This window comes from Carettochelys insculpta, chromosome 16 (genome assembly GCF_033958435.1).
Source record: "Carettochelys insculpta isolate YL-2023 chromosome 16, ASM3395843v1, whole genome shotgun sequence".
Taxonomy (NCBI): domain Eukaryota; kingdom Metazoa; phylum Chordata; order Testudines; family Carettochelyidae; genus Carettochelys; species Carettochelys insculpta.
In genome coordinates, this window is record NC_134152.1 from 478424 (window position 1) to 505690 (window position 27267).

Genomic DNA, 27267 nt, shown 5'->3' on the forward strand with positions numbered 1-27267 from the left:
ACTTGCAATGAAAACACATTTCCACTACTGATGTTAACACATTTATTACATACAGACTGATAGGCTTCATCTATTTAATAGCATAAGGGATAAAGCATGGGAAAATATTCATACAGCAGTCTCTTTACAGAATGCCATCTTCAGAACAAACAGCGAAGTTTACAGGCCATAAGACACTTTTTAAAATCCTTTTATAACATACAAGATACTTTACATACATCACAGTGGAAATATGATAGGGAAGTGTGTTCAAGCCAACCATCTTTCATCTTGCTTCTCTGTAGCCACCAAATGAAGATGATAGAAATATGATAGCAGTGGCTCTTCACTTAGCTGTCTCTAGTCCCTTTTCAAAAGTGTGCTTTTGTTGAACAAAAATCTTTTATATTGCAAATAAGCCACTGAGATACAGAGGTCTGGAACCTATTTTCTTAAGATGCTATGTAATTTCACTGGGAGACAGAGGACCAGGTATTGTCACTTTGATAAAAACAGATATAGAAAAATAAATGGCAACAGGTAAAATGCTCATGTCATGTTTCATAATTATCACATGGCATATTCCAGGAAATGAAATAATTGGTGTCAATTACATTTTTTAAAAATCAGTTCAAATAATTAAATTTAATCAACAAAAGTTGTACATTATTTGCTGCCTAAAACTCTAAGTGACTTATCCTACCAGAAGGCATTTCTGGAATATGCCAAATCACAATGAAAGCTTAACTCATTCAGAAACGCCACATTGTCACACCTCTCTGAGGGGTCCCTTTACACAGATACACAGCTGAAGGACTCGATTCCGATCCTCTCCTGACCTCTGTCTGCAGAGTAAGTGTCTGTGTAAATACCACACTGATCACAGGCAATGTGAGGGACTACTAAGCCTCTACCCCCATCCTAAATAGGCTGTTGAGGCCTGTCCTTTGAATATGTGTTGTTGCCTTCCTAGTGATGTGATGTGTGGCAGGTATTTCTCTCTCAGCTGCACATGCACGATCCAAAACCTGAAAGCAATGGCAGCATTGCTACTGCTAAACAGAAAGTACAGATTTACCTTCACTGTCCTGAATTTTGGATAGAAGGGTATGAATAGCAGTGCATTATTTCCCTGTGTGGCTGCTGCAAGTGTTAAGTAAAGGATTGCTAGTTCACATTATCACAGACCTCCTCAAACATGATTATATTAATTCAATTAGGAAGCTTTAAATTCATACCAGAAGTGTCACCCAGGAAAGCTGACACTAGCTAGGGATTTAGGAGACCTGCTGTGCCACAGATATCCCATGGGATCTTGGGCAAGCTAGGCTTTCTGTTCTTCAGTTGCCCACCTGCAAAACCTTTTCTTTCCTCACAGGATTGAAGATAAAGCTGTTACACATTGTGAACCACTCAGATACTACAATAATGGAGAGAGAAGTTCGACAGATAGATGTGGGTACACTACGTCCTCTGGCATCCTAGAGTATAAAGACACTGACTGAGCCAGAAAAGCAGCAAGTCAGGCAGTACACGTGCTCAAAGTGCACAGAACAGTAAGGAGCCAGTAGACAAACTGTGGCATCAGGATTTTTACCCAGTGGATCAGAAGCAGGAGTGAGGAAACAAAACTTGAGATACATGCACAGGATGGAACTAAAATGAGCTACTGGAATTCCTTTCCAATTTATGTAACTCATTTAACTGTAGAACAGCCATGAAACACAAACCCTGCCAAAGCAAAACGCCCTCCTGAGTGCGATGGCTTGGCATATGCAAGCCTGAACCTACATTTGCACTGGGTTGCTGTTATGTACTGGGACAGAGAATGACAAAGTCAGTACCCTGTCTTTTCTTTTCTCTAGCATTCTTCTGCTTTGAGAGCAGACCATTTCTCCCTGAAGAAAATCAGCACTAGGATGTGAATGCATCTTCTTGAGTCAAAACTTTTAGGATAACACAGAAGCCTTATCACATCAACATGGAAAGATGTTTAATTTGCCTTCACCAGCTACACTTTAAACCCAACTCTTACTAAATGACAACTTGTAGCTTGAAATTTTTAAGGCTTGTAAAAATAATGAAATTTAGTGTTTTTTAACTTCCCCTTTCAAAAATATCACTTGGATAAAGTGCTGGCTCTTTCTTCTGTTCATCAACTAGATCCCAGCAAACTTTCAGGGCAGTGGTGTCCAAGCAGTCTCTGGCCTGACACCAAACACCTGATTCTACCAAACAGTCCTCCCTGATTTCACATTCACTAAACACTACTTAGTGTTACCAACTGACCAAAAATAGCAGGAGAAGCAGGACTTTTTCCATATATAGCATGTGTTCTGCACTCTGCCCCAAAATGAGACTGTTGTCCTTCTATGACCAAACAGCTGACGTGCTTCCTGAAACTTGTGTTCCCTCCTCTTCAGCCTTCTGGTATAATCTGTGCTCAGATCCTGGGACAAAACTTGATGCTTGAGGACACTCTGTGCAGTGGGGATGGGATAAGAATTCCATCTGGTGAAATGGATGAAAGGTTTCTTTGGGCTGTTGTAATTAATTAGCCTCTTTGTCCTGGAGGATACCAGGGTGATGTACTGCTTCTCATGCAGGTGAGAGTGAGGCAACCTTCCTGACAACCTTGGCCAACACTTCCCAAGATAGGTTTGTCTCACACTTCTTGGAAAGAGATGATTGGGTGATTCCTAACTCTGAGTTTCACTCTGAAGATTCCTTGCCTTTTTCCCCTCTGTAGACACCAGCTGCAGAAGGAGAACAGTAATCCAACCACTCATAAGTGCACAGGCCCAAAATGAAAGCTGTAAATTCGGAGGTTAGAATGGGGGTCACCATCCAATGCAGGAGCTTTTGTAGTTGCCTGGGGTTCAATTCCCAGTAATAGGTGTAATGCAGGAGTTCTGTATGTACAGCTTGGCATTCAGGTGGGAGAAAAGAGAGAGAGAGATGTTGGCAGGAGAGAATCTCACTCAGGGATGTATGAGACTTGCCACACAATAATATGGCTCCTCTCAGCCTTAGAAAGCACTGGCTTCACTTGGGGAGGATCTTCAGCATTCTCCTCTGTCTCATCATCTTCTCCATCCCCTGCAGAGATGATACAAACAATAGAGAGTAGGGGAAGGGAGATCCCAGGCATTATTGCTCATCACAAAAGGCTCATGTCACTTAACAAGGATCATGGCAGCATTAAATGAGCTCTTCTTTCAAGCCTGGAAAGCAACTGTAGTAACAGGACACTGATTTCATGTGCCAACCACTCCTCTATCCCCATGTAGGAGCCCATCCTTATAACAACAGGTATGCTCCAAAACACAACAGCTCAAAGGCTGCTGTGCTCGTGTTGTTGTTAGAGAACCCTGTAGTATTTTTCAGATAACAACTGTTTATGGCAGGGGTGGGGAAACCCCAGCCCAGATCCCTGCTGGGGGAAGGGTGGGGAGAGCAGCTGCCACCTCAGCAGGGCTGCTCAGAGGCATTGTACCACTGATGTGACTGGCCAGAATTCCAGCCAATCAGAGAGGGGTGGTGCTTGGGAGTAGCAGGAGGAGGTACACAGACGTGCATCCAGTGGGGAGCAGGTAAGTGCACCTCTGTTGCCCAAACCCCACAGACCTCAACTGATCCTGTGCCTCTCTCCCATCCAGATTCCCACTTCCACCCCCCTGCTGCACCCTCTCTCCCATCCCAAGTCCCCATTCCACCCTGGTCCGGCACCTTCCCTTCCAGACTCCTCATCCCCACCTGATTCTCCCTTCCATACCCCACACCCCAAATGCTCCTGTACTTCCCCGGCCCCACAGCCCTCTCTGCACCCGCCTCCTGCCCAGATTCCGCTCCTGTACCCTGTTTCTGACCTTTCCTTCCCAGACCCAACATCCCAAACCCTCCTTCACCCTTCTGTCCACACCCCAAGCCTGCTCCTGCACCCCACCCAACTTCCACCCTTCTCCTAAACCCCCTCCCACTCAAATCCCCGACTGTCAGCCTGCTACTCCACCCCATTCTCACCCAGATCACCCACTCCCAGCCCACTCCTGCACTCCTACAATTCTCAGCCTGCTTCTGCCCTCTCCCTCTTGTCCGGGGCTGATAGGCATGGCTCCTTACTGTTGGAGAACACATCATGGTGCTTTTATTTGCTTCTCACTCACGTAGCCTCTGAATGATTTGTCTATGGGTCACTGCCCCCTAACTTAAAGCTTCCTTGCCCCTGATCTATGGGGATTCACCAATGGGCAGGAGACAACCCACTCTGATGCATGGGGTCAGGTCAAACATGCATCCTGGAAAAAGGGCAGCTAAGAGTAGAGGAAAATTCCCAACTACTTCCTCTACTGCAGGAGACATGACAAATAGAAATCATTTTCTAAACTTGCTATGTAGCAACACATTTTTATATCCCATCCCATTGGCCTATGTTTCACCCCAACACTTCCCACCTCACACCTTCCCAAAAAAGGAAACATAGTAGGAGCTCACCAATCCGGAAATCAATGTACCCTTCTCCACCACTCAGCACCAAGACATTCTTCAGCTTCTGCCCCTCGGTCTCAGTGGCTGCTGTGCTGGGGTTCTCTGAGGGGCTGTCCAACACGCTCCCATTCAGAGTTGCGAGAACATTACCTGAAAGAGCACAGTTGTTCCTGTAAGCACCTCTGCCACTTTTCTAGAATATTCAATTAAAGGACACACATGCAGGTGATCACCCTGATAATCCAGTCCCAGTTGCTGGGAAATTGGATTTGTATTCTAGTGGCACACACAAAAAAACCCCAGACATTAAAAAAGGGTCACTGATCCATAAAGAGCTGCAAAAGATGGAGCATCGTCCACAGCCTTCTACAGCAGGGCAGCTCAGATCTCCCCCTGATGTGGCAAGACCCAAAGATGTCTTAGGGTATAAGATGACCACAGAATGTAAATGCAAGAATTCTCATGAGGAGGTGCCTTGGTTGCCTTACCAGGAACAGAGACAAAGAACTTGACTGCATCGCGATGGCCATGAAAACAGAGCTGCGCTTGAGCCATGGAGCAGTAGGGGATGAAACTGCTGGCAGATTTGTCACTGCTGTCATCACCATACACATGAATGATTCCGCCAGGGCGATTTCCCTCTCCAGATGTCGGGGATATCTTATTGGCTGAAGACGGAAGAGAAAAACATCAAGTAGTAGCTTTGTTCCCATTTGTAGACCATCATTCCAAATGAGAAGTAAGAAAAAATACAAACAGCAAGCCACATAGGAAAAGCTCTAAGGGTGCAGATGCCCATTAAACAACCTGATGAATGCCCTCATTCATGCATCATGCAGGAGACCTTACAAAATTATCTAGGCCCTCTCTACTGGCACAAGAAGCACAGTCACAACCAATGGTGTTAACAAGCTGAGCTTCTCATAAAAAGGGGTACTTAGATAATAGGGAAACACTCCTCCCTGAAAGATGGTTGGAAGAGTAATGCCATCTCTACATATGCTACAGTGAGAATGTTAAGGGTATCTCAGTAAGGGCCTTCTAGAGCTAAAATATCCAGTCTTCTGAACTCAGTCTGGCTGAGTCAGTGTCTACAGAGTCAGAGCAAAAGCATTCTGACCCAGTGACCAGCTTTGGTGCTTAGATGGGCAAAGGGTGCTGTCCTCATGAAAGGGTTAGGACACTTGGCCCTCATGTATCTGCAGAGTAATGGCTGTTTCCCAGGCTGGTGAAGCTGCTCAGTTTCAAAGTCAAATCAAGGACTGAGGCTGGCAATAAAGCCTCTACAGCTGGGGTCAGCCACCAGCCTAAGCCCTCAAAATCATGAGTTCAACTATCTGGCCCTTCAAGAACTCAGAAATTCTGACCATCCTCAGTTCCCATGGACTTTAATGGGAGCTAAAGATGGTCAGTACCTTGCCGGATCAGGCTATGAAGAAGCAAACACCTCCTTTCCCCAGTGAAAAAACACTAGAACTCAGTAGTCAAGAAGGTAGACTCCTTCCCTGACATGAACACCCAGGCCAGTAGAAATCAAAGGACTACAGGACCAGGTGGGCTTCAATATATTATCTACTCCAGCCTCCTCCATTGATGCAAGACTTTCTAAACTATCCCTGACAGGTATTTGGCTAACATGCTCTTAAACATTTCCAATGACAGAGGGTCCACAGCTTCCCCAGGTGCATTATTCCAGCGCTTAACCACCAGGACAGTTAGGAAGTTTTTTCTAATGTCCAACATAAACCTCCCTTGCTCAGATTTAAGACCACTGCTCCTTGGCCTGTTGTCAGAGGTTAAAGAGAACAATTAATCATCCTTTATAACAACTTTTTCTGTACTTGAAGACAGTTTCATACCCCTGCTCCCTCAGTCCTCTCTACTCCAGACTAAATAAATCCAGTACTTTACATCTCTCCTCACAGACCATGTTCTTCTACAACTTTCATCAGTTTTCTTACTCTCCCTTGGACTTACTGCAATAAGTTCACTTGTCCTGAAGTGTGGCACTCAGAACTGGACACATTACTCCAGCTGAGGCTTTATCAGCACAGAAAGTAGAACAGAAGATTGACTTCTGCTGTCCTGCCAATACATCCCAGAATTTTGTTTGTCTGTTTTGCAAGTTGCACACTGTCAACTCTTATTTCATTTTTGATCCACTTATGAATGCCAGATCTCTCTCTGCAATACTTCCTCCGAGACAATCATTTCTTATTTTGTACATGGAGTTCTTTGCATTTGTCCTTACTGAATCATTCGGTCAGACCATTTTCCCAGTTTATCAAGATGGTTTTGATTTCTTCTAACCTTGTCTTTGCAACTGCTCCTAACTTGATATCGCCCACAAACCTTGTAACTGTACTCTCTATGCCATTGTGCAAATCATTTAAGAAGATATTCAATAGAATTGAACCCTTGACAGATCCCTGCAAGACACCCCTTGAAATGCCCTTCCAACTTGACTGTGAACCATTGATAATTACTCACCACGTACAGAGTATTGTTTTCCAACTAGTGGTGCACCCACATTACAGAAAGATTAGACCAGGCATTCCTAACCTATGAGTTGTGATTAGATTTGTTAAGGATTGCCAGCTGGGCAGCTCGAGCTGTATGTGGCTCTTAAAGGAACCATTTGTGATTTCTGAATTCTGCCACTTCCAGCAACTATGTTTATTAATAGAGATACCAAATGCCATATGCCTGTATGCTGAAAGTTTAACACTTGAGTTAATTGGTTTAATAATAGTTAAACAAGCTGAGGTCTATCCCTGCATGCTCTACGTGCTGGGAGCCTGAAGGCTGCGGGAGCTGGTGAAGAGGAGACTACGAAGAAGCAGCACACGGAGTTCCTGTGAAAGATAAGGAAAGGAATCTTGGGTATGGGGCTGCGGGAAGCGGAGTTAGCCAGGCGGGGGGAAGGCTTTGAACCAAACAGCAGGCAGTGGGGGGCGGGGGGTTTGAATCAAGCGAGTGGCAGGTGGGGGAGGGGTTTCAACGAGGCAGTGGGGAGCATGTTTAAGTCTGGGGGTTGCTTGGGGCTGCGAAGGGGATTAAGCCTGGAAGTGGGAGGGTGGTGTGCAGTTTGGGGCTGCTGGGGGTGGTTTGGGGCTGCAAGGGTTTAAGCCTGAGGCAGGGGTGAGGAGGTGGTGGTATGGGCTATTGTGTGTTCAGCCCCGGAACGTTTAAGAAATTGCCGTTTGGCTCCCAGTGTAAAAAACGATGGACTCCCCTGCCTCTGTATTACAAAGACAGCTTCCCCATCTTTGATATTCATAGTGATCCCAGGCAGCCACTTAATAGACTCTTGCAGTAATTTCTGTGCCCCCCCCTTTTGCCCCTCCTTCTCTTCTACATAGTTGATTTCTCAGTTTCCATTTCTGTGTTTGTGCCTCCTCACAGCCCTTTGTGGAAGTCTCCCCAGCCTCTGAGTGTGACTCCCCCAAGCTTCATCAGCCTCTGAATGTGTCTCCCCTGCCTGAGTGTGAATCCCCCTAGCCTCTGAGTGCGACTCCCCCTAGCCTCTGAGTGCAACTCCCCACAGTCCCTCCAGCATCAGAGTGTGGGATTTAAGATGAGGGTGCAGGGAGCAGTTTGAAGATGAGTCTTTCCCCCACCACAACTCAGATTAACTATAATAATAATAAGCTATAATAAATAGTTATTATTTCATTATGTATTTTCCATGAAATAACTACTATTATATATAAATGTGAGGGGGCCCAATTTTATATTCTTGCCCCAGGCACAAAATTAGCTAGTTATGGCACTACTCTCCTCCTTCCCCCACCCCGTTTTTGAATTGTCTTGGGCCACCAAATCTTCTTGACTTGTCAAAATAGGTCCGTCATCTGGAAAAGGTTGGGAACTGCTGATCTAGACTATACATCCCTATAAGATAGGTCATGTGGAGACAGCATCAGGACTTAAAAGTCAAGATACATTTCATCTACTGCTTACCCCTATCCACAAGGCTTGTTACCCTGTCAGAGAAGGATCTCAAGTTGGTTTGACATGTTTTGTTCTTGACAAATCCATGCTGACTACTACTTACCACCTTATTATTATTTAGGGGCTTACAAACTAATTGATTATTTGCACTATTATCTTTCTAGATACTGAAGTTAATCAGACTGGTCTGTAATTCTCTGGGTTGTCCTTAATCAACTTTACATCACTATATTTGCACTTTCCTGGGATCTCTTCTGTTCTCCATAAGTTATTAAGATAATTACCAATGGCTCAGAGATTTCTTCAGCCAGTTACTTAAGTATTCTAGGATGTAATTCATTGGGTTCTGCTGACTTGAAGACATGTCTCTTGTTCAACTGATTGTTAATGTGGTCTTTCCCTGTTCTAATTTCAGATCCTAGCCCATTTACACTGATGTTCACTATGTTAGTTGTTCTATCTCTGCTAATCTTTTTGGTGAAAGTTGAAATAAAAAAGGTATTTAGTATTTCAGCCATTGCTGCATTTGTTGTGCTTGTCCTTTCCTCCTCATTAAGTAATAGTCTTACCTTGTTCTTGGTCTTCCCTCTCGCTTCTAATATATTTGAAAAATGCTTCCTTGCTAAGCCTTACCACTCTAACTAGTTTAATCTTAAGAGGGACACTGTACTGAATCCAAAGCTTCCATTTGTGATCAGTCACTTGAAAGAACTAAAACATAATACTTAGCCCTGCCATGAGTTCAAGGGACTGAACTAAATGACTTCTCAAGGTCCCTTCCAGGCCTACAATTCTATCACGAGATGTTTGCTACACAACTCTGCTACCACAGGGATCTACTATTTTACAGAGTATTTGGGGCTGAAGTCTGTTTCAGTTATTAAATAATGCTGAAATAATCCTGAAATCAGAGCAGATGTACAACTAGCAGGCTCAAGTCAGAATGATGAGACCACATGCAAATATATTTGGAGAGAAGAATAAGTGCTGATCAGAAAGAGAAATGATATCAGTAAGGGCTTTCTACATCTTCACAACTTTGTTTGCTATCATTACGAACAATTGGCTGGCATCATCTGATTGTTACTTAGGAGAGGTCGTATCAGCCAATGACCTAGCTCAATATTCTGTCTATAGCAATGACTAGTATCTAATGCATTAAAAGGAGAAATCATATTGGGTAATTATACTATGCTTTAGAGAGAAAAAGATTTCTTCCTGACCCCTGAAGATAGTTGTTACAAGCCTTGAACCAAAAATGTTAATTTTTTCAGGATCACTGTATTGGTTTGCATAAATTCAAATGATTTTTAAGACTTTTAAAAGTTGTGCTCAATTATTTCTGACTATGAGGTCCTGTAGCCAGACAGAGTCTCCCCCTTACAAGCCAGCTTGCTCGTTGCCCCCCCTCCACTGAGGAGCACACAGGGCACGGAAACGGCTGCTGACAGCACAGTCTTTGATGCCCTCATTGAGGCCCAGATATGCTAGCTTATCGTGACCCTGAGAAGCAGAAAGTACAGCTAGAAGGCTAACAGGCCAGACTGTCAACATGAGAGGGGGGGTGGACCCTCAAGAAATCACCCCAGCTGGCATTGATCAATATGATGCACACACACAATCACCCAGAAGGGGACGTGCCCCGCCCGCACAAAAGAATGTCCTGTACTCCTAAATTGTTTATCTCTTGTCTTACAAGTGCAAACTAAGTAGAAATGCCCTTGTAACAAACTGGAGTCACAAAGACAGACCAGTATGATCTGGCACCATAGATAAGAAAGAGAATACGTAACCCAAAAGGGGTATAAAAGATGGGTCCAGCAGAACTCTAACTTTGAGTGCATTCGACCAACTTCCTGCTGGTCGGGTCAGGTGATTGCCTCCCGAGGTCCACAACTGGGGACGCCCAACCTCGTATTCGTCTTTCCGCGGAACTGAGTGACCGATCCGGCTTGGCTACGCTGGTATCGAGAGATGCAGAGAGGGTAAGATACACCCATGCTAGGTCTCTGACTTTTTTTTTGTGCACAGCTAAAGAATTAGAGCTCTGTAACTAGTATCAAGATATCATTGTGTTAGATGGTCACAGATATCTTTGTATTGGATTGTAACGTAACTTGTTAACACCTGTACTTTGCTAGCATATAAGAAGTAAACAATAGCCTTTTGTAACCGCACGCTTATAACTGTAGCTTAATAAACTTGTAACTAGTTAAGATCCAAGCCTAACTATTTTGTTAACCGTTTTGTCACTGCAACACAGCCGGCACAACAAAAGAACTTTAACCGTTTGGTTACTACAGCCTGGCCGTGGGTGAGTGTGCTAGGAGCTGCCTGCTCTAACAGTAAAAAACTGGGTTGCTTAGGACCCAGGGGAGTACCTCACCGCACATTACCTGGCCACCGGCTAACAGGTCCCAGAGCAGCAAATGCCATAACTATTTTGGAAAATGAAGGAGTTCAAAGAATATCTTGCAAGAAAAAGTGGAGGGTCTCTCCTTGTCTTCCTGGGAACATCTGGCTGTGCAGATCATTATTGTAAGGGTTACAAAGTAAAGAGTCTGATTAATCATCTTTGGAAATCTGAGCCACAGAAGCAGTGAAATTAATAGGACAGATTAAAATACTCAATTTCACAATAAAACAAATGGAAGGGTTTAAATGTTCTTAGTCCCAGAACTAATACTATTTATATTATCTCTAGTCTCTACTCAGTGATTCCAACTTAAAATGGGAGAGGTGACTGGATAAATGGATGGAGAGAAGTGAACAGATGGATGAATGGGTGGGAAAATGAGCAGAAAGGTCAATGGGTGGACAAGGAATGACATGAAATCTAGAAGGAAGGAGGTGTTAAACTTACCCCGGAGTCCAAGGAGTTGGCCTCGGTGGAGGACTACAGCTAGACACAGGCAAGGAATGGGAAAACAGAAGGATATGAGGACAAACAAGCAGGTAAGGAGAGAAGAAAAGGGCAATTACTGTAGAAACTGCAGAAAGGAAAAACAAACTTTTAAATCTAGATAGCACCAATGGATCCTATAGATTCAGCATCACTTGGTAAGAAAACACTGATGCTCTTTCTTACCTCAAAATAACATGTGGCAGCATCAAGAAGGGAGGAGAATAATTCAGCTTCATAATGAAATCTTACTACATTTTCAAAATCACATCAAGAATCAGGCTAGTAGCATTAGCTTACAATATGAAATAACTTGAAAGCAGGGCTGCTGCTTCTTCCTGTGGTTGCTGGCATGTAAAGGAATGCCAGATAAAATATGTGTCTGTTTTATAGAAGGAACAGCAGATCCACTGTGGTCCTCCTGAATTGGAATTTTCCATTCCTGCTGCTTTTGACACCAGTCAACGAATCAGTCATTAAATCCAAGTCCCTACGTATCATAACCTCCAAACCCCACTTCTGAGCCCATATCATATGGCCTGTCCTTTTTCGGTGAGGCTGTCAAAACTGTGAGATCCTGACTGCAAATTCTAATAATTCAAGTCCATTTAGGAGCAAACTTGCTAGGTCTCCTCATTTTACCAGCGTAATAGAGTTGGCATAAGATACTGATTTTTACTGGACTGATTCACACTAAGTCTTTTATTTGATTTAATGAACCTTTCATACCATTAGCTTTGAGAGATGCCGGTGGGAGAAGTTCAGCTACCTACTGCATCACAAGAGGTCTGCTGAAACGATCGCTCAGAAGACTTCTCATTCTGTAGCCACCTATCCAGAAACAGCCTGCATTTTCCACTGCATTTTCCCCCAAGATTCTCAGTGCCTTCAGAATGAGTCAACATTAAAATCATTCTAAACAGCAGCCTTTGTATACATGGAAACAATGCCCACTCTTCAGAGGAGGAAACTGCTTCAACTGGACTGCAAGGGCTGGCAAAAAAACGTGTTTGATCTCTGAATGGGACAAATTAAGTTCTAGTGAATTTCTAATCCCATTAACTAGGGTGATGTCAGACCAAATCCAGGGGCACTCAATCAGACTAGGCAAAATGAGGAACTTCAAACATCACCACTAAAAGTGAACACGTCAGAGACATTTCAGATTCTCTAATTCTAAAGGGTTTTTGATTTCACACGCTGCGTATTTTTCTCAGTTCTTCCCAGCTGAATGGACATTACCTCATTAGAAAGATCAGTCCACCAACTAAGCCAAAATAGGCTAAAACTAATCCAGTATCCCGTCTCAAACAGTGAACAGCACTGAATGATTCGGAGGGGTGTGCACGAGACTGCACATCATCAAGCACATGCGGAATAATTCTGTCACCATGAAAAGTTCATACTAATCCCTTGTGATTAGAGATAAGCTTAAACCCTAAAGCACAAATATTTACACCCCTTCCAAAATTTGTTTCATTAATTTTGGTAAGTCTAGGTACACTAAATACCCAGAAAACAAGATTCTAAAAGGAGCTGGACAGGTTAAGTTCTTAGCTTTAGCCATATTCTGTGGTAGTGAATTCAAAAAATTGTTTACAAGCTGTGAAAAAAATATTTCTTTGTATTGGTTTTGAATCTCCCTCTAGTCAATTTCATTAACTGTTCTGCATGCATGTGCGTTGTGTTCCCAATCTGCTTTTTCTACACCCTCCTTTTATAATACTTATATCATGTCCCTTCTTATTCAGCTATTATCTAATGTAACAATCCCAATGTTTGCAAGCTCTTTTCATGGGAGAGTTTTTCCAACCCTTGATCATTCCTCTTGCCCTTCTCTGAGCCACCTCTAGCTTTGTAATACCTATTTTGTGATGTGATGACCAGGACTTCAGTTTTCTAGGTGAAGCTGCATTGCTGATTTATATAAAAGTGTTATAATATATTCCATATAATTCATCTTGCCATTCTTTTTCATCCTTGTTGCTCCTCTCTAACCCTGTAAGGTCCATTTTGAGGTGGGATGGTCAGCAACACATACAGTATTCTATATGAAGATGTCCCACTGATTTGATAATGGCACCATACATTTTTCTGCATTATTATGCAGCCTGTTCTTTATACATTCTAACAGCTTGGTAACTTTACTGCAGGAATGCACTGAGATGAGTTTTCCCTCAGATGAGCATAATGATGGAATGCTCAAAACTGAGGCATGTTTTTCTGCAACATGGTGCAAACCATCATGGCCAGTCCCCTTCCTGCTCCCTGAAAACTGCCATGACCAGAATTCCAGTTCTGACCCCAAAATGCAGAGGTTCAGGGTGGAGATACATTAGTGCACCACAGACCTTCCTAAGACAATTAGCCAATACAGATATCGCTGACATCAAGAAAACATTGACAAACATCACCTACTCTCAGTCAATGGGATGGAGATCACGACACCATTCCCTGTCCCAACCCAGAGGCGGTTGCCGGCGATGAGCAGGGCTGTGATTCGCACAAATGAGAAGCCCAGCTTTCCAGTGCCTGCCAAGCATGAATGAGAATTGCAGAATCAGTAAAGGCGATATCACTTGGAACAACACTGCCTAACAAACACTGATGTTACCAGCCCCCCAGAATAACAAACAGGCCATTTTCTTACTGGCATTGCCATCTCACCTAGCATCTTGCTGACATACGGCTCTATGTCCACATCCTGAAGGTGCTGATGGGTGTGCGCATGATACAGCCTCAGTGTAGAGTCCAGGCGGATCGAGACCCACACTCCATCTCCAATCCATGCCAGTTGCCGGACTTGGCTCTCCCGGCGTGGGTGGGCATCAAAAGATTTCTGAAAGGCCACACAGGGGAAGCAATGTGACTTTACTACTGGGCTGGGGCACTGCTTTGCTTTCAAAACTCCTGAATTATAGACATAATAGCTCTGAAAACTCCACTACAGTACATTGAAGCTCTGAAGTGCAACTGTGTGATTGGTCAGCCTGTTCCTCTGGCTTCTTCTCCCCAGTGTGCATTATTACAGTCTTAGATATTCTAATAGACTACTTTGGAACTAGGACATTAATGAAATGGCTCATGCCAGAGTGAAATGAAATGAACCCATTTTGACTTACTCAGGACACTTTTCAAACATTGCAACAGGAATCAGCTAGCACTTCTCAGTCTGGTTTTTAAAAGCACAGTATGAGGATCCTGCTGGGGGTGAGGGAGGTGCATTTACTGATTGTGAATTTACCGTTTATATTTTTCCCCCTTTTGTAGCAGCTGTACCCTACAAGCACTGTTACTCTGGTTACACAATTATAAATTACAATTTCAACAAGAGAGTTTAAAACCTAACTTCTTGCTCTTCAGTGGGTGGAACTCTCCTCCCTACCCCGCCGGAGCTCACTACCCACATTTCATACACAGCCTGCAGCCAACCACAAGCCTGACTTCCTACTGAGACATACACACTAGGGCCAGCCAAGACACCCAGCCTCATCAGTTACATGAGGTGAAATGCTAAGCTGAAACGTGATTTGAGGGTTCCCTACAGGGAGGAATGACTGTGTGTCATGAGTGCTATTCTGGAAGATCTCCAGAATAATGACCTCTCATTACAACTCTTGTCCTACCAATGCAGAGTCAACAAGGAGCATACAAAAATTCTGCATTCTCTCACTCTTCTGCAAAAGAACATCTAGAACAAATACACCAGGAACCAACAATCTCTCTCCCACACACACCATCACAGACATACCAACACCCCTCACCTCAATCTGCATTGTCTTGGGCTGGATGACATGGACTTTGTTCTTATAGCCACACCAGACTCTATCATATACCACGGCCATGCAGCGGATAGAATGGTGGGTGTGGCCCAGGTCCATCAGGTGATAATTGCTGAGGTCCCACTGACCATCTGGGGAGAAGAAGACAGAAGAGGGGTTGTACACTCATCAGATGTTACTCCATTTAGTTCTGGGACTGCATTGTTCCACTCTGGTATTCTCCCTCAAATGAAAGCTGTGTTAATTATTTAAAACGCGGCTATAAGTAATCAATACTCTTAACTTTCTGAGTAGTCATGCAGGAGTGTAAGACTGGCCAAGAACCCTCAAGAATAAATTATCAGGAATACAATTCATGCCATGGGAACCAGATGAAACACAGGAGGGAAATCCTGATATACAACTGTAATAATCTAAAGACTACAGAAATCTTTGTGCTGTTAACAGTGACAAGAACTTCTGCAGGAAGACTCCCATAATAAGCAACACAATGAGTCAAAGTAGTTTATTATATTGAAACAGAATTTGGAGATTCTGAATGTCTGAATAATCAAGTGTGAATTCCTGCTAGACTGGCAGTGGATGGTCATGAATTACAGAACACTCCCCCACCCCCCTCAGCTCATTTTCCCTAGATCTGCTAACAGACCACAGATTCATACTACTGCTTGAGGTCAGAGACTTATGCTCATTAAGTACATAGCAGTGAAACTTCCAAAATCTGGCCGATTAAAGTCCCCATTCTTATTGTGAGAAAGTGAATAGATTCCCCTAAGCTTTTTAACAAGGTACAGCAAAAACAAGGAGGAAAAAAGAAAGCAGATCCAATGGGATTATCTCAAAGTTTGTTTATATGAATCGATCTTATGCTTTCTCTGTAAGGGACTTACAAACAGAGAAGCCGAAGCACAGTTAAATCATTTGCCAAAAGTCACTTACAGCCAGGGACAGAACACAGATGTCACTTCCCAAACATATGCTTCAGCTGTTAAAAGAATCACTCTTCTTCTGAAGACACATAATTCGTAGGTCATGAAGAATTATTTTATCTTTAATATGAATGGATTTATTTGGGTATAAATTTTTGTGGGTAAAACGCCCTTTTTCAGCTGAATCCCCACAAAAACTTATGCCCAAATAAATCCATTAGTCTTTAAGGTGCCATAGGACTCTTTGTTGTTTTTGCAGATGCAGACTAACACAGTTACCTCCTGGGACTTTAATATGAATGATCAGACCTCAACTTCAAGTTCACACACTGCCTAACCAACCATAACAAAGGTTGAATCAAAATTAGTTTCAATACTAAGAGCAATCTGTTCAGCTTAGTACGTTTTACTGACCCTGCTGCTGATTACACTCAGAGACTTCCAGAAGTAATTGAGCAAGAAAGTCTTACTCTGGGAATTTAGTCACAATTGGAAATTGAAGATCCCAGGTACAAACACAGCTGGGAGCTGCAGTATGACAGAGTTGATCTCTAGAGATGCAAAATCAGCCAGCAGCTAGTCAGATAAAGAACTGCAATCCAAACAAAAGCACAGCTATAAAGATTTAGGGAGAGGCTGATTCTTTTATAGGAGCCATAAATTTTAAGAATATATTAATTGCCCAGCAATCTGCCACCCTGTCATCTTGATTCAGAACAGCATTGACATGCTTAAATTCATTTCCACAAACTCTACTTCTGTTATGAAATTGTCCTGTCCATCTTTACTGCTTTGAGCCTCACCTTCTCCTCGATGGAATATGGCTAGCGTTCCATCTGCCAGAGCAACAAGAACCCGTCCTTTCACATGCCTGACGTAGAAAAGAAAAAAGTGCTTATGAAAAACAGACAGAAACAGGAAATGCCGCTGGATTCGGATGTGTGAATGATCTGCTTAGTCCGCTGAATGAGAGATTACTTCTCCCATTGTCTTGGTTATAAATCATTTCCTGCATTCTACACAAACCACAGATATGGCCTCGCCACTACCCTTGCTAAATCCAGTACTTGCAGGAGCTCATAGGAATAAGGGGATTTTGATGTTGGTGGGGTCCTTTCGAAAAGGACCCCGTACACATGAGCTGCACGGGAGTGAAATGTGGCCATTTTGAAGTGCTGCGGCTGGCAGCATGCTAATGAGGTGCTGAATATGCATTTCAGCACCTCGTTAATATTCTTCGATCTGGCTATTTGCATGGGCACTTCAAAGTTTTTGGTAAGTGTAGACGTAGCCTAAGAGTCTTAAATGGATCAGTGAGCAGAGAGTGGATGGAGACCCCTTCACCACAGACCATTGCTGATTTACGCTTTCCAGGGACGCTTTCCAGGGAGGGGATAGATGGCCAAGTAAAGAACTGACTAATAATAAAAAAGTAATGAATTTCCTGCTTTAGAGTCCCCAGCTCAATGTACAAACTTACACCAGGCTCAGCACAGAATCCTTCAGCTTTATCGAATGCAGACACTTCTTCCAATTGGCCACTGCCGAATGCACATACAGCCTGGGATAAGGCAGCAGACAACAATGGTTAGAAGGAAACCTACAAAGGCTGAAGTGTGGGATAGAGTTTGCATCTTTCACTCTAGCATGAAAAGAATTTGCAAAAGTATGGGTGAGTTGCTCAGCCTAAGATGAACTGGCTGTGAACAGCTAGTGCAACCAGGATGCACTCTATAAAGGCAATGAAATCTAGATCTATAGGTTTTTATGAATGTATATGACATATAGGGTTCCAAAAGGCAGCAGTGAACCTACCACCCATTCTGTGCTCCAAGCCACATTGTGGGTGCAGCACTGGTGCATGTTCCAGCAGCATCACCATTCACTTCCTGCTCAGCCAGTACTGTGCTTGACTCTGTCTTTTGCTGCCCATTCTCACTGCAGAGAAAAAAAAAACAGACCGCACAAGTTCATTACAGAGCATGTCTGGGGCTTAATCTACATAGCAGAGTACCCTTTTTGGCAAGTTTCATTATTGCTTATACAATCATAGTGCCAAGTCCCCTGGCACAGTCTTGGGCTAAGACACTATACAAACAGAGAGACAGATGCAGTCCCAGTCTGCCAGTGCTTTTCTTTATCAGCTGTCTTTTAATTGGTTGAGTCCTGATTCTTCTACCTGTTGTTAAATGAACCTTCTTTATAGGTATATTTTAACCTTTGTATTAGGTAACACTTTTAGTTTAGTGTTAATAAGGATTTCTTGTCTGTCAAATTTTCTTTTGATTAAAAAAAGCAAAAGTAGTTTTTTTCCTTTGCATTTTTGCAGCACTTTTCCAACTACTAGTTTGTTCTTCCCTTTTCCCCAGCCCATCATCTCAGCCTCACTTACTCTGTAAGATTTTGGGGCAGAGACTGTGCCACTTTTGATATTTATCCAGCACCTCATTACAGGTATTAACAGAATAAACAAGTAAATGTCCAGATCATCGCACATAAGAGTCTGATGAGAACATTTGAGTGTAGTTCCTCTGTCGGGAATTCCTCTTGACTGCAGATCTGACTTCACATTAGGAAATCCGGTATCTGCTCAGAAACAGCACAGTCTGCTGTTGACTAACCAATGTTTGTTTCATTTCATTTCCTTGCTACCCTGTTGAAAGTGATGACAGTTTGAATCTGTTCCCAAAAAACAGGCTGTCCACCTCATTTTACTCATCAGAGACAGGTGATGCAGGAAAAGGTATATGGTAGACAGCTATATTATTACTGTTACCAATTACACAGGGCAAAAAGATGGTTCCTGGCCCAAGATAAGACAAGACAGCATGCTCCATGCAGCTAGCCTACCCGTTCTGTCTAACAGGGGCCTGACGTGAAGCTGGATCTGTAAATATATGCTCTGTAAGCGGACCAGGCCGAACTTGAGATGGTTCTGTTTCATTTGCAGAACTCTCTGGTACTTCTATAGCTTCTGTTGCTTCTTCTGTGGACTGGGACTGATTGATTTTCCCATTGCTGACTGCAGTCACGTCACCTACAGAAGGGGAACATGCTGTAAGGTGGATGGGAAACAAGAAGGAGGGAACTATATATATATATATATAAGCTTCTGGTTTTATGATTATTCTTCCCAGTCAGACAACTTTTGTGCACCTGTTGTTACAGATTTCCTTAGCCCAAGTACAGACAGGGGAGTACTGAAGAGAGATCTCTGCTCTGAAGAAGAGTCTTGAGTATTGTAAGGTGAGATGTGGTATATGTCTGGTAGGGTGTCAGAAACCCTCGATCGTGGCCCATTCCACTGAGGATCTGACCAGAGTATTTTTACTCCCCTTCCCATACTGGCTTTTTCACTCACCTCAATAAATTAATGAGTTTATAGAAACACATGGTCTGGGAAAGGAAAATGCTAAGAATAGCAGCAAAAGTGGTAGATCACGGACACATCACCTGTCCAAAAGATTCCATTCTGCTAACCCCAGTACTGTGCAGCATGATTTGGATCATTCATAGGGAAGACAAAAAGGAGCACCTGGGTTCTAAAGAGAAGGTTTCAAAAGTGTTTTAGTATTAAACAAAGGGGATGGCCAAGGTGTTTAAGATTTAAATCAGACTGCAAAACTTCTTGGGGATCCCCAAGAACTTCAGGCTAGGTAGGGGTGGACTCAGAGGAAGAAGGCTGTGGCTATATATGCTTTGTTATTGGAACAGGGTGAAAACCAGATCATCATAAGACCTTAGTCCTGAGACTCACTCTGTCCCTTATCCAACACAGGGGTGTCTCCACGGGAAGAACAGTTACTGCGTGGCACGTTGCACCGGGTTGCACAACCCACCAGAGTGATTCCTGCTAGGACTCCATCTGTTCCAGATGACTCTTCCTGATTTACATCTCCTTCCAGAAAGATCTCGCCTGGAGGATAGTCACTGTCACTAGCCGCTGAAAGGAAAGGAAGAGTGTCTTCCACAAGTGTAACAGGCACTCTACCCCATTTAAGCTTAACCGTATTCCTGAGATGTTCAGGGAGACGTAATGTTCTGATGGTGAGTTTACCTATCTCATGAAGACACCATGGCCCCTTGGAGAGTGTCCTGCCCAGCCGCCAGTATGCGGGTCAGGTTTGCGGGGCCCTTATTCACCTTGGTTAGTACTTGCTCACATGAACAGACTTTTGGAACTCCACAGAACTACTAACATGACTAAGCTCTCCTCAATGTGGGTAAGGTCTCCACAGTCTGGTCCTACATGAAGGGAGGATATGAGTGACAATCTGTGGATGTAATTAACTTAACTGGTCACAGCAGCGGGTCCCATTTTTCAAGCTATGGAATAACTGAAGCATCATTTGTGACAAATCTGAGGAGTTGATAAGTCTGTTCAAGCATGAAAGGCACCTTTTCTCACTTACCAGGGATGCTGGAAATGCAGAGTACGTGAGCATTGCAGACAGTAAACTGATCCACCACTGTGCCAGGCTGGTTGGCATCAATGATCACAACTTTACTGGTAGAGAGGGTACTCGTGAGGATCCAGACTCTGCTGGATGTGGCATCCATCTCATGCAGCTCCTTTGCCTGCAAAGAGAAAAATGCAAAAAGAGAATCAGCATTCCTGAGACTCTGGCTGAGTAATCAATCCTTGACAGGATTTGTACTGAAGATACCAGACTGCCAGTTCTGAGTTGGAACACCTCAATAGCCTCTGAAGATACACAAAACTAGGCAGCTTCCATATATAAATCTGCTATGCTGCTACCCCAGCATACTTCAGCACAAGCCTGCAGGAAGTATCTGTGAGATGAATGGGGAGTTTGGTCCTTAGCCTTGCCACTGAGATTTAAAATCAGTGACATCTGGAACCAGTGTTCCCTCTAATTTTTTTCCATGTGTGGAATAAACTTTGTTATGTGCATAAGACATGTATGGATGTGCACCAGCCACAGAAACACACACTGCTGACTGTGGGCGCTTTGCTAATTACCTGGGCAGTACATGAATCTCTCCTAGGTGGCTGCCAAGTGCTCAACTTACAGGGAGTACTGTTTGGAACGCATTTCATAAAATGAGTCAGAAACCAAAAACACTGAGGTACTCATACTCTGGGCTGCACTTGGAACTATAAACATCAGCAAGGAAGGCTCTGTCTCCTATTAGCACAATAAATCAATGTTTAAAATCATCACAGCTCCCCAGACAGGTCACAGAAGAGCCACGCATGCATTCCTGGTGGCTTCAAACTGTTGTAACACTGGCTTGAGTATCTCACTGGGTTTATGTTTGGTGAAAAAAATTGCTTTGTGGGACAGGACAAGCAATTTAGAAGCAGCAGGTTGTTCCAATAAAACCTCTCTTGCAGTGGTAAAACAAGGAAATGAGCTCAGCAAAACACCTAGGAATAAAGCCACTTCTTAGCTCAAAATATAGGTGGGATGCAGATGGCCTGGAGGGGGGAACCAACCAGTTATTAGAAATTTATGGCTGTATTATCCTTTCCAGAGGATCTGCACACATGCTACTTCAGGAAGACATGGAAGCCAAAGGAGCAACAATCCTGCAAAGATTTACAAAGCAACCTACTGCTCTACTGCACTTTCACTACTTATCAACTACAAATCAGTCATCACTGGCTCTCTCTTTCCATCCTCAGAGTTGCTAATATTTTGCCATTTGGCAGGCTTAACGAAATGAGCCATTGTGGTGCTGGCTATTGCTGCCTCTGTCTGCCTGACAGCTGGACAGCAAGGGTTCTGTATTACAGCAGCATCCAACACCAATTTCATGATTCACAGCACATTCTGCTCCTGCCTGAATCCTGATACTATGAAAGACTGCATTGTAACTCAGCATCAGGTTAGCCTTTCATTCTAATAAAGCACTTTGTATCTGTAGATCTCCAAACATGTTATGAAGGGGAAAATGGAGGTGTGGCCATGGTACAAGACTTATCCAAAAGCAATCATTCATTGGCGGAGCTGGGAATAACACCTTCTCTTATCACTGGACAATGCTGCATAGGTACTAAACCAATGGTAATAAGAGGAAAGCCTATGCGAATAGACAGTACAGTAGTCCCTCGATTTATGCAGCGGTTGCGTTCTGGGCAACCTCTGCGTAAATCTAATTTTGCATAAACTGGGGGTGAGGAGACCCCGGAATTCCCCTGGTGGGGGAGCAGGCAACTGGAGCCTCTGCAGAGCACTTCCGCTTCCCAGCTTCCCCATCTGGGGAAAGCTGGGGAGCAGCAATGCTCCTCCACCATACTAGACACCTGCTTCCCTTGCCTGTGAGAAGTGGCACAGCTGCTGGCTCCAGCTGCCAGCTTCCCCCAGCTGGGGGAAGTCGGGGACTGAGGAGCAGCAACACGGTCCCTGGCTTCTCCCAGCTGGAGGGGCACACAGCTGATGCTACGCCGTTTTTCCCAGCTGGGAGAAACTGTGCCACAACCAGCTGTCTACACACCAGGCTCACCAGCTGGATTAGCCAGGGGCTGGGGGAGTTGGACAGGGACCATTTCAATCTGCACTTAACTCACATTAATGTAAATCATGCTTCTCGAAGGTTTGCTGTACATAAGACATACTCCTAATTTCATGATAAGGGGTACTGCAGAAGAGGGGCTGGTGAATGCAAAAAATGAGCAGAGATTATTAGTATATTTTCTGACCTTTTTCTTTTCTGGAGATGCATGATTACTTTTGTTGTTCTCTCCTTCCATCTCCCGGTCACAAGTCAGAGGATCGTGTCCAAGCTCAGGCTTCTGTCCATTCCCAGAATCCTGTTCAAAAGGCTTCCACCCCATCAGGTTGACTCCAGCTGCACACCACAACTAAATGATCAAAGCAGAGACTGTAACAGACTACAAACTATTTGGGGACCAGAACATTTCTAAATTCAAGTGCCTCCTTGGAGCATTCTATGCACATATCGAACATCTACAAAAATGTAGGCTGATTTCTACCAGAACCCACAGTCAATTTAGGGAAGGAAGGAAAGAGAAAATCTGTTGTCTAGTGGAAGCCACTAAATTTCCATTGAACAGACAGCAGTAGTAGAGTTCTCACTTGGAAAAGCAGTTATTCGCCTTCTGGTAACTTGTTCTTTAAGAGGTATTGCTCATATCTCTTCCAAACAGAGAGATGCAGAGCAGGCTCCCCACCTTGCTTGTTGATAAAACACAGGGCCATCATGTTCTCCATCATGACGAAAATGCACCAATCCCACAGGTGAAGAGGGAGTGCCAGGCATGCAAAACAAACTGCCCTGAGTTTGCAGATATTGGCATGAAGAGATACTCCTTTTGCCATCCACAATGCCTGGATTATGAGATCTCCGAGATGTACTCCCCAACCCAAACAACAAACATTGGTCACAAGAACAACTGTGGGCTGTGGTGGGTGAAAGAGAACCGTGACCTACACATTTCAAGGGCCCAGACCACAAATGAAGCACAACTAGGACACTCTGCAGAAGCATCACCACTATGCTGAGATTCTCACAGCTGGGACAATAAATGGATGCTAGCCAGGACTGCAATAGCGTGAGGCGAAGCCTGGTGAATGGTATGAGTGCAGGCTGCCATGCATCCTGGGAGTTTGAGTTTGGTTGTGGGAAAGGAAGAGGGAGACTGGATTAACTGAGACATGTCTGCAAAATGTGGTTCTAGTAGGAACACCTGGTCAGTGTTCAGGATTGCTCCTATGAATTCTATCCTTTGAATGGGGGTGAGGATCAATTTGTGGGAATTTATTAGCAGAGAAACGAATTAGCATCATTGGAGTCAGGTGAATGTGAGCATCCACCTGCTGCTGGTGAATCTGGCCCCGGAAGAGCTAACTGTCCAGGTCTGGTTAAATATGAATGTCTGAATGGTGCAGGAAAGGGGCCACCACCACTATGCATTCGATGAATATACAGGGTGCCATGGACAGCCCAAATGGGAGGACAGTGAACTGGTAGTGAATACCATTCACCACAAATCAGAGGTATCACATGTTGGATGGTTTGACTTGAATGTGAAAATAAGCATCCTTCATATTGAGGGCAGTGTACATAACCCCTGGATCCAGTGAAAGAATGAACTTGTGATTAGAGATGAACTTGTTGAGTCCTCTAAGGTGCACAATGGGCCTGAGGTCTCTCTTTGCTTTGTGAAAAAGGAAGTAGCATCAGCAAAAGCCCTTGCCTGTGAATTCCTGAGGAATCTCTTCCACCACCCCCAACACTAGGAGTGCTTGCTCCTCTTGCAGGAGTTGTTGCTCATGGGATGGGCAAAGGGAGTGAGGAAGGATCAGAACAGGACAGAATATCCCATTTCCACCATGCAGAGGACCCAGTGCTCTGAAGTCATCCCAGACCAGACCCACTGGAAACAGGAAAGATGATTCAAGAAGGCAGCAGGAGACAGGCCCAAAACAGCAGTTATTCCATTCTCAGGCACAACCTTGAAAGGCCCAATTCAAGCCAGAGGAGGGGTTTTCACATGCTCATCCCTATCCTGACTGGAGGCGGATGACCTCCATTGAGAATATCTTGAGCAGCATCTAGAATGGGTTACCAACCCTTGCACATGTGCCAAGAGCAGAACATGAGCCGATTTTCATCAGCTCGCAAGGTGGGAACTCAGTGCCACCCATTCCCCACCCCACCCCCCATGCTGCTGGGAGTTTGGCTCAAAACCATGTTGCCTGTGGATTAAGAAAGATGAGCTAATGCGACCAACCACCACCTAAATGGTAAAGCTCTGTGTCTTAATGTATTTATTAATGAAGCTGTTGTAAGGCAGCCTATTAGTGACTTTAAAAAGTACCACTGGCACCTCAGACAGTACAAAGAGGCCAAAAAGTCAAATTTCAGCTCTCTGCCTTGGAATGGTTGCTGACACCTGGTTTAGAATAATCCTACTTGGCTCTAGCGGGAAAAAGTCTTTGGACTGGTTGCGGCTTCAAGAGCTTCCTTTGGGTCACTGGGGTGTGCACGTTCAGGACTTTCATCCAGGATCCCAATGGTAAGGATGCAGTTGCTTTGGGGCAAGTACCCTGGGCCTGGTTGAATGCTGATGGAGCCAAAATTGCCACTGAGTTGGCCACTGGGGCACAGTGGCATCCTGCATGGGTCTGTACAACAAAGGAGCTGATCTGTCTGAAGCACCAGAGACCACATCTGAATACTGTGATGATGATGAAGAGTGGGACAGACAGGGTGGGGCCAAACATGTAGGCAGCATCAGATGGTCCCTGCCTGGAGAGCAATGAGGAGAAGGGTACCTTGGTTGACATGTACTTCTGGACCTCAAGCAGTGCCTCAGTGAAGAACGGCACCATGATGGAATGCAGTCATGAGAGGACAAGCTGCATCTTGACAGGGATCAGTATGTCTTGAAGTTAGCACTGGTTGATCAAGCATTGACATGAATCCAAGTGGTCTCGCAAAGAGCGATGCTATGACCAGGAGCAAAGCTGGAGGAATGGTGACAGTGAGCTAAATGTGGAGCAGTACTATGATCTGTTACTGGAAGACACCCTTAAATGGGAGGAGTGGCAAGCGCTGGACCTGTGTCACAAGTTGAACCAGTGCCACAAGTCAGACCAATTATACCCGCCTGAGCAATACCGGGACTCAAAGCAGTGTCAAGAGCTCAATGGTGAGACAGTTGGGCCCCACATCACTGGTCTGCCTCTGCATGAGGTTTGACAGTGCAGAAACAGTTGTCTCAAGTGGTGGGCAACCTCTGCACTGTTATCTCCATGAGGTCCCTCAAAGGTGTCTGGGGTGAACAGAATTACCAACTCCTTCACCTGGAGCCTCGGAGAGGACAGTCCCAGAGGACTTGACTCTCACAGTGTTGCAGCACCCTACAGTCCAAGTGCAGAGGGTTCTCTTCCTGAGATACCAGAGGCAAAGGACGGAACGTTGGTAGCTGGTGGTGACAATACTGCCTTTCCCAGTTTGCTGCATCTGGCAGGTGAATAGCGTGGCTGCTGCACCAAGTTCTTTTTTGGCACTGATACTGGGATTCTTGAAGGGGTGCTACAGATGCACTCAGTGCTGGGTGTTGCTGATGCTACGTCTAAAGCGCTGATTTCATGTGGAACTGCTTGAGATGAAAGTTTCACTCCTTCCTTGTACCTGGTTCAAAAGACTTGCAGATCCTACACTTGTCCAACTGGTGAGTCTTCCCCAGATAATGAAGACATGCTTTTTGGGGGTCACTGGGACATAAGTTTAGCACAGGAATTGCATGCCTTAAGTCCCAAAGTGAACGATATATTTAAGAACAAGGATACGTAACAACAGATTACATAAATGTCTATCAGGGATGGTCTAGACCGTACTTAGTTCTCCCACGAGGGCAGGGGGTTGGGCTCAATGACCTCTCGAGGTCCCTTCCAGCCCTAGTATTTTATGATTCTATGAATGCAAGTGGAACTGGGGAGACCCCCATGCACCCACCTGTGAAGAAGCACTAACCTAAGTAGGATTATCTACAAACTACAAGAGCAAACGATCTACAGAAGACTTTTCGGGTATGACTCTGCAATAGGCATGCAGACAAAACTGGATTTTGTTTCCATTTGGGTTAAGCATGAATTGATTCCAGAGAAGCAGATTTCTGACAAGTATGAAATGACTTGCCATCATCTCCTGTGACAGAAACTACCCGACCCACTGTAAGCCATTCCCACATTTTTATGAGAATGTTGGGGATAACATCCTGTCCCCAGCCACAGGGCCAGTTAACAATCTTAGGGGAAAACACACCAAGCAGAAGCATGTGATAGGTCTGGCTTCACTGAGAGATTCAGACCAGAAAATGCCAGCGATACAAGAATTCACTTAACAAATCACATCCACCCGCAGCGTGAAAATCAACTCTGAACATGAGGTACAAGGTGCGGGAGGGAATATCTTTTATTGGACCAATGTCTGTTGGTGACATACAAGCTTTTGAGTTCCACAGAACTCTTCTTCAGGTCTGGGAAAGGTACTCTAGGGTGGTGTCTAGACTAGCCCTCACCTTTGAAGGGGGCATGGCAATCAGAGTGTTGGGAGATTACTAATGAAGTGCTGCGGTGCATATGCAGCACTTCATTAGGCTAAATCTCCCTCACAGCAACTTCGAAGTGTGAAACTTCAAAGTGCCGGCTTGCGTGTAGCCGTGGGTACGTCGAAGTGCCTGAGCTACTTCGAAGTCCCCGAGCTACTTCGAAGTCCCCTTACTCCTCAAAATTTT

The 27267-nt window shown here is 44.3% G+C and overlaps 1 protein-coding gene across 19 annotated transcripts in view; it reads right to left on the reverse strand.

Annotated features, from left to right (window-relative positions):
* Positions 1–2937: 2937 nt before the first annotated feature.
* The window catches only part of MAPK8IP3 (mitogen-activated protein kinase 8 interacting protein 3), a 144555-nt gene continuing 120225 nt past the window's right edge, over positions 2938–27267 (reverse strand). For 16 of the 19 annotated variants that reach the window (XM_075011198.1, XM_075011210.1, XM_075011201.1 and 13 more), the window contains 14 exons: positions 22702–22863; positions 20447–20612; positions 19792–19977; positions 18885–19071; positions 17850–17972; positions 17515–17595; positions 16838–16905; positions 15088–15236; positions 13991–14162; positions 13742–13855; positions 11285–11323; positions 4956–5135; positions 4474–4617; positions 2938–3078 (listed from right to left, as the gene is read on the reverse strand). In XM_075011198.1, coding sequence (XP_074867299.1) covers positions 2957–3078; positions 4474–4617; positions 4956–5135; positions 11285–11323; positions 13742–13855; positions 13991–14162; positions 15088–15236; positions 16838–16905; positions 17515–17595; positions 17850–17972; positions 18885–19071; positions 19792–19977; positions 20447–20612; positions 22702–22863 — 1893 coding nt within the window. In that variant the 3' untranslated portion in view covers positions 2938–2956. Of the gene's footprint in view, positions 3079–4473; positions 4618–4955; positions 7323–11284; positions 11324–13741; positions 13856–13990; positions 14163–15087; positions 15237–16837; positions 16906–17514; positions 17596–17849; positions 17973–18884; positions 19072–19791; positions 19978–20446; positions 20613–22701; positions 22864–27267 lie in introns of those variants that run through there. The other 3 variants (XM_075011203.1, XM_075011218.1, XM_075011211.1) reach the window with 2 other exon arrangements.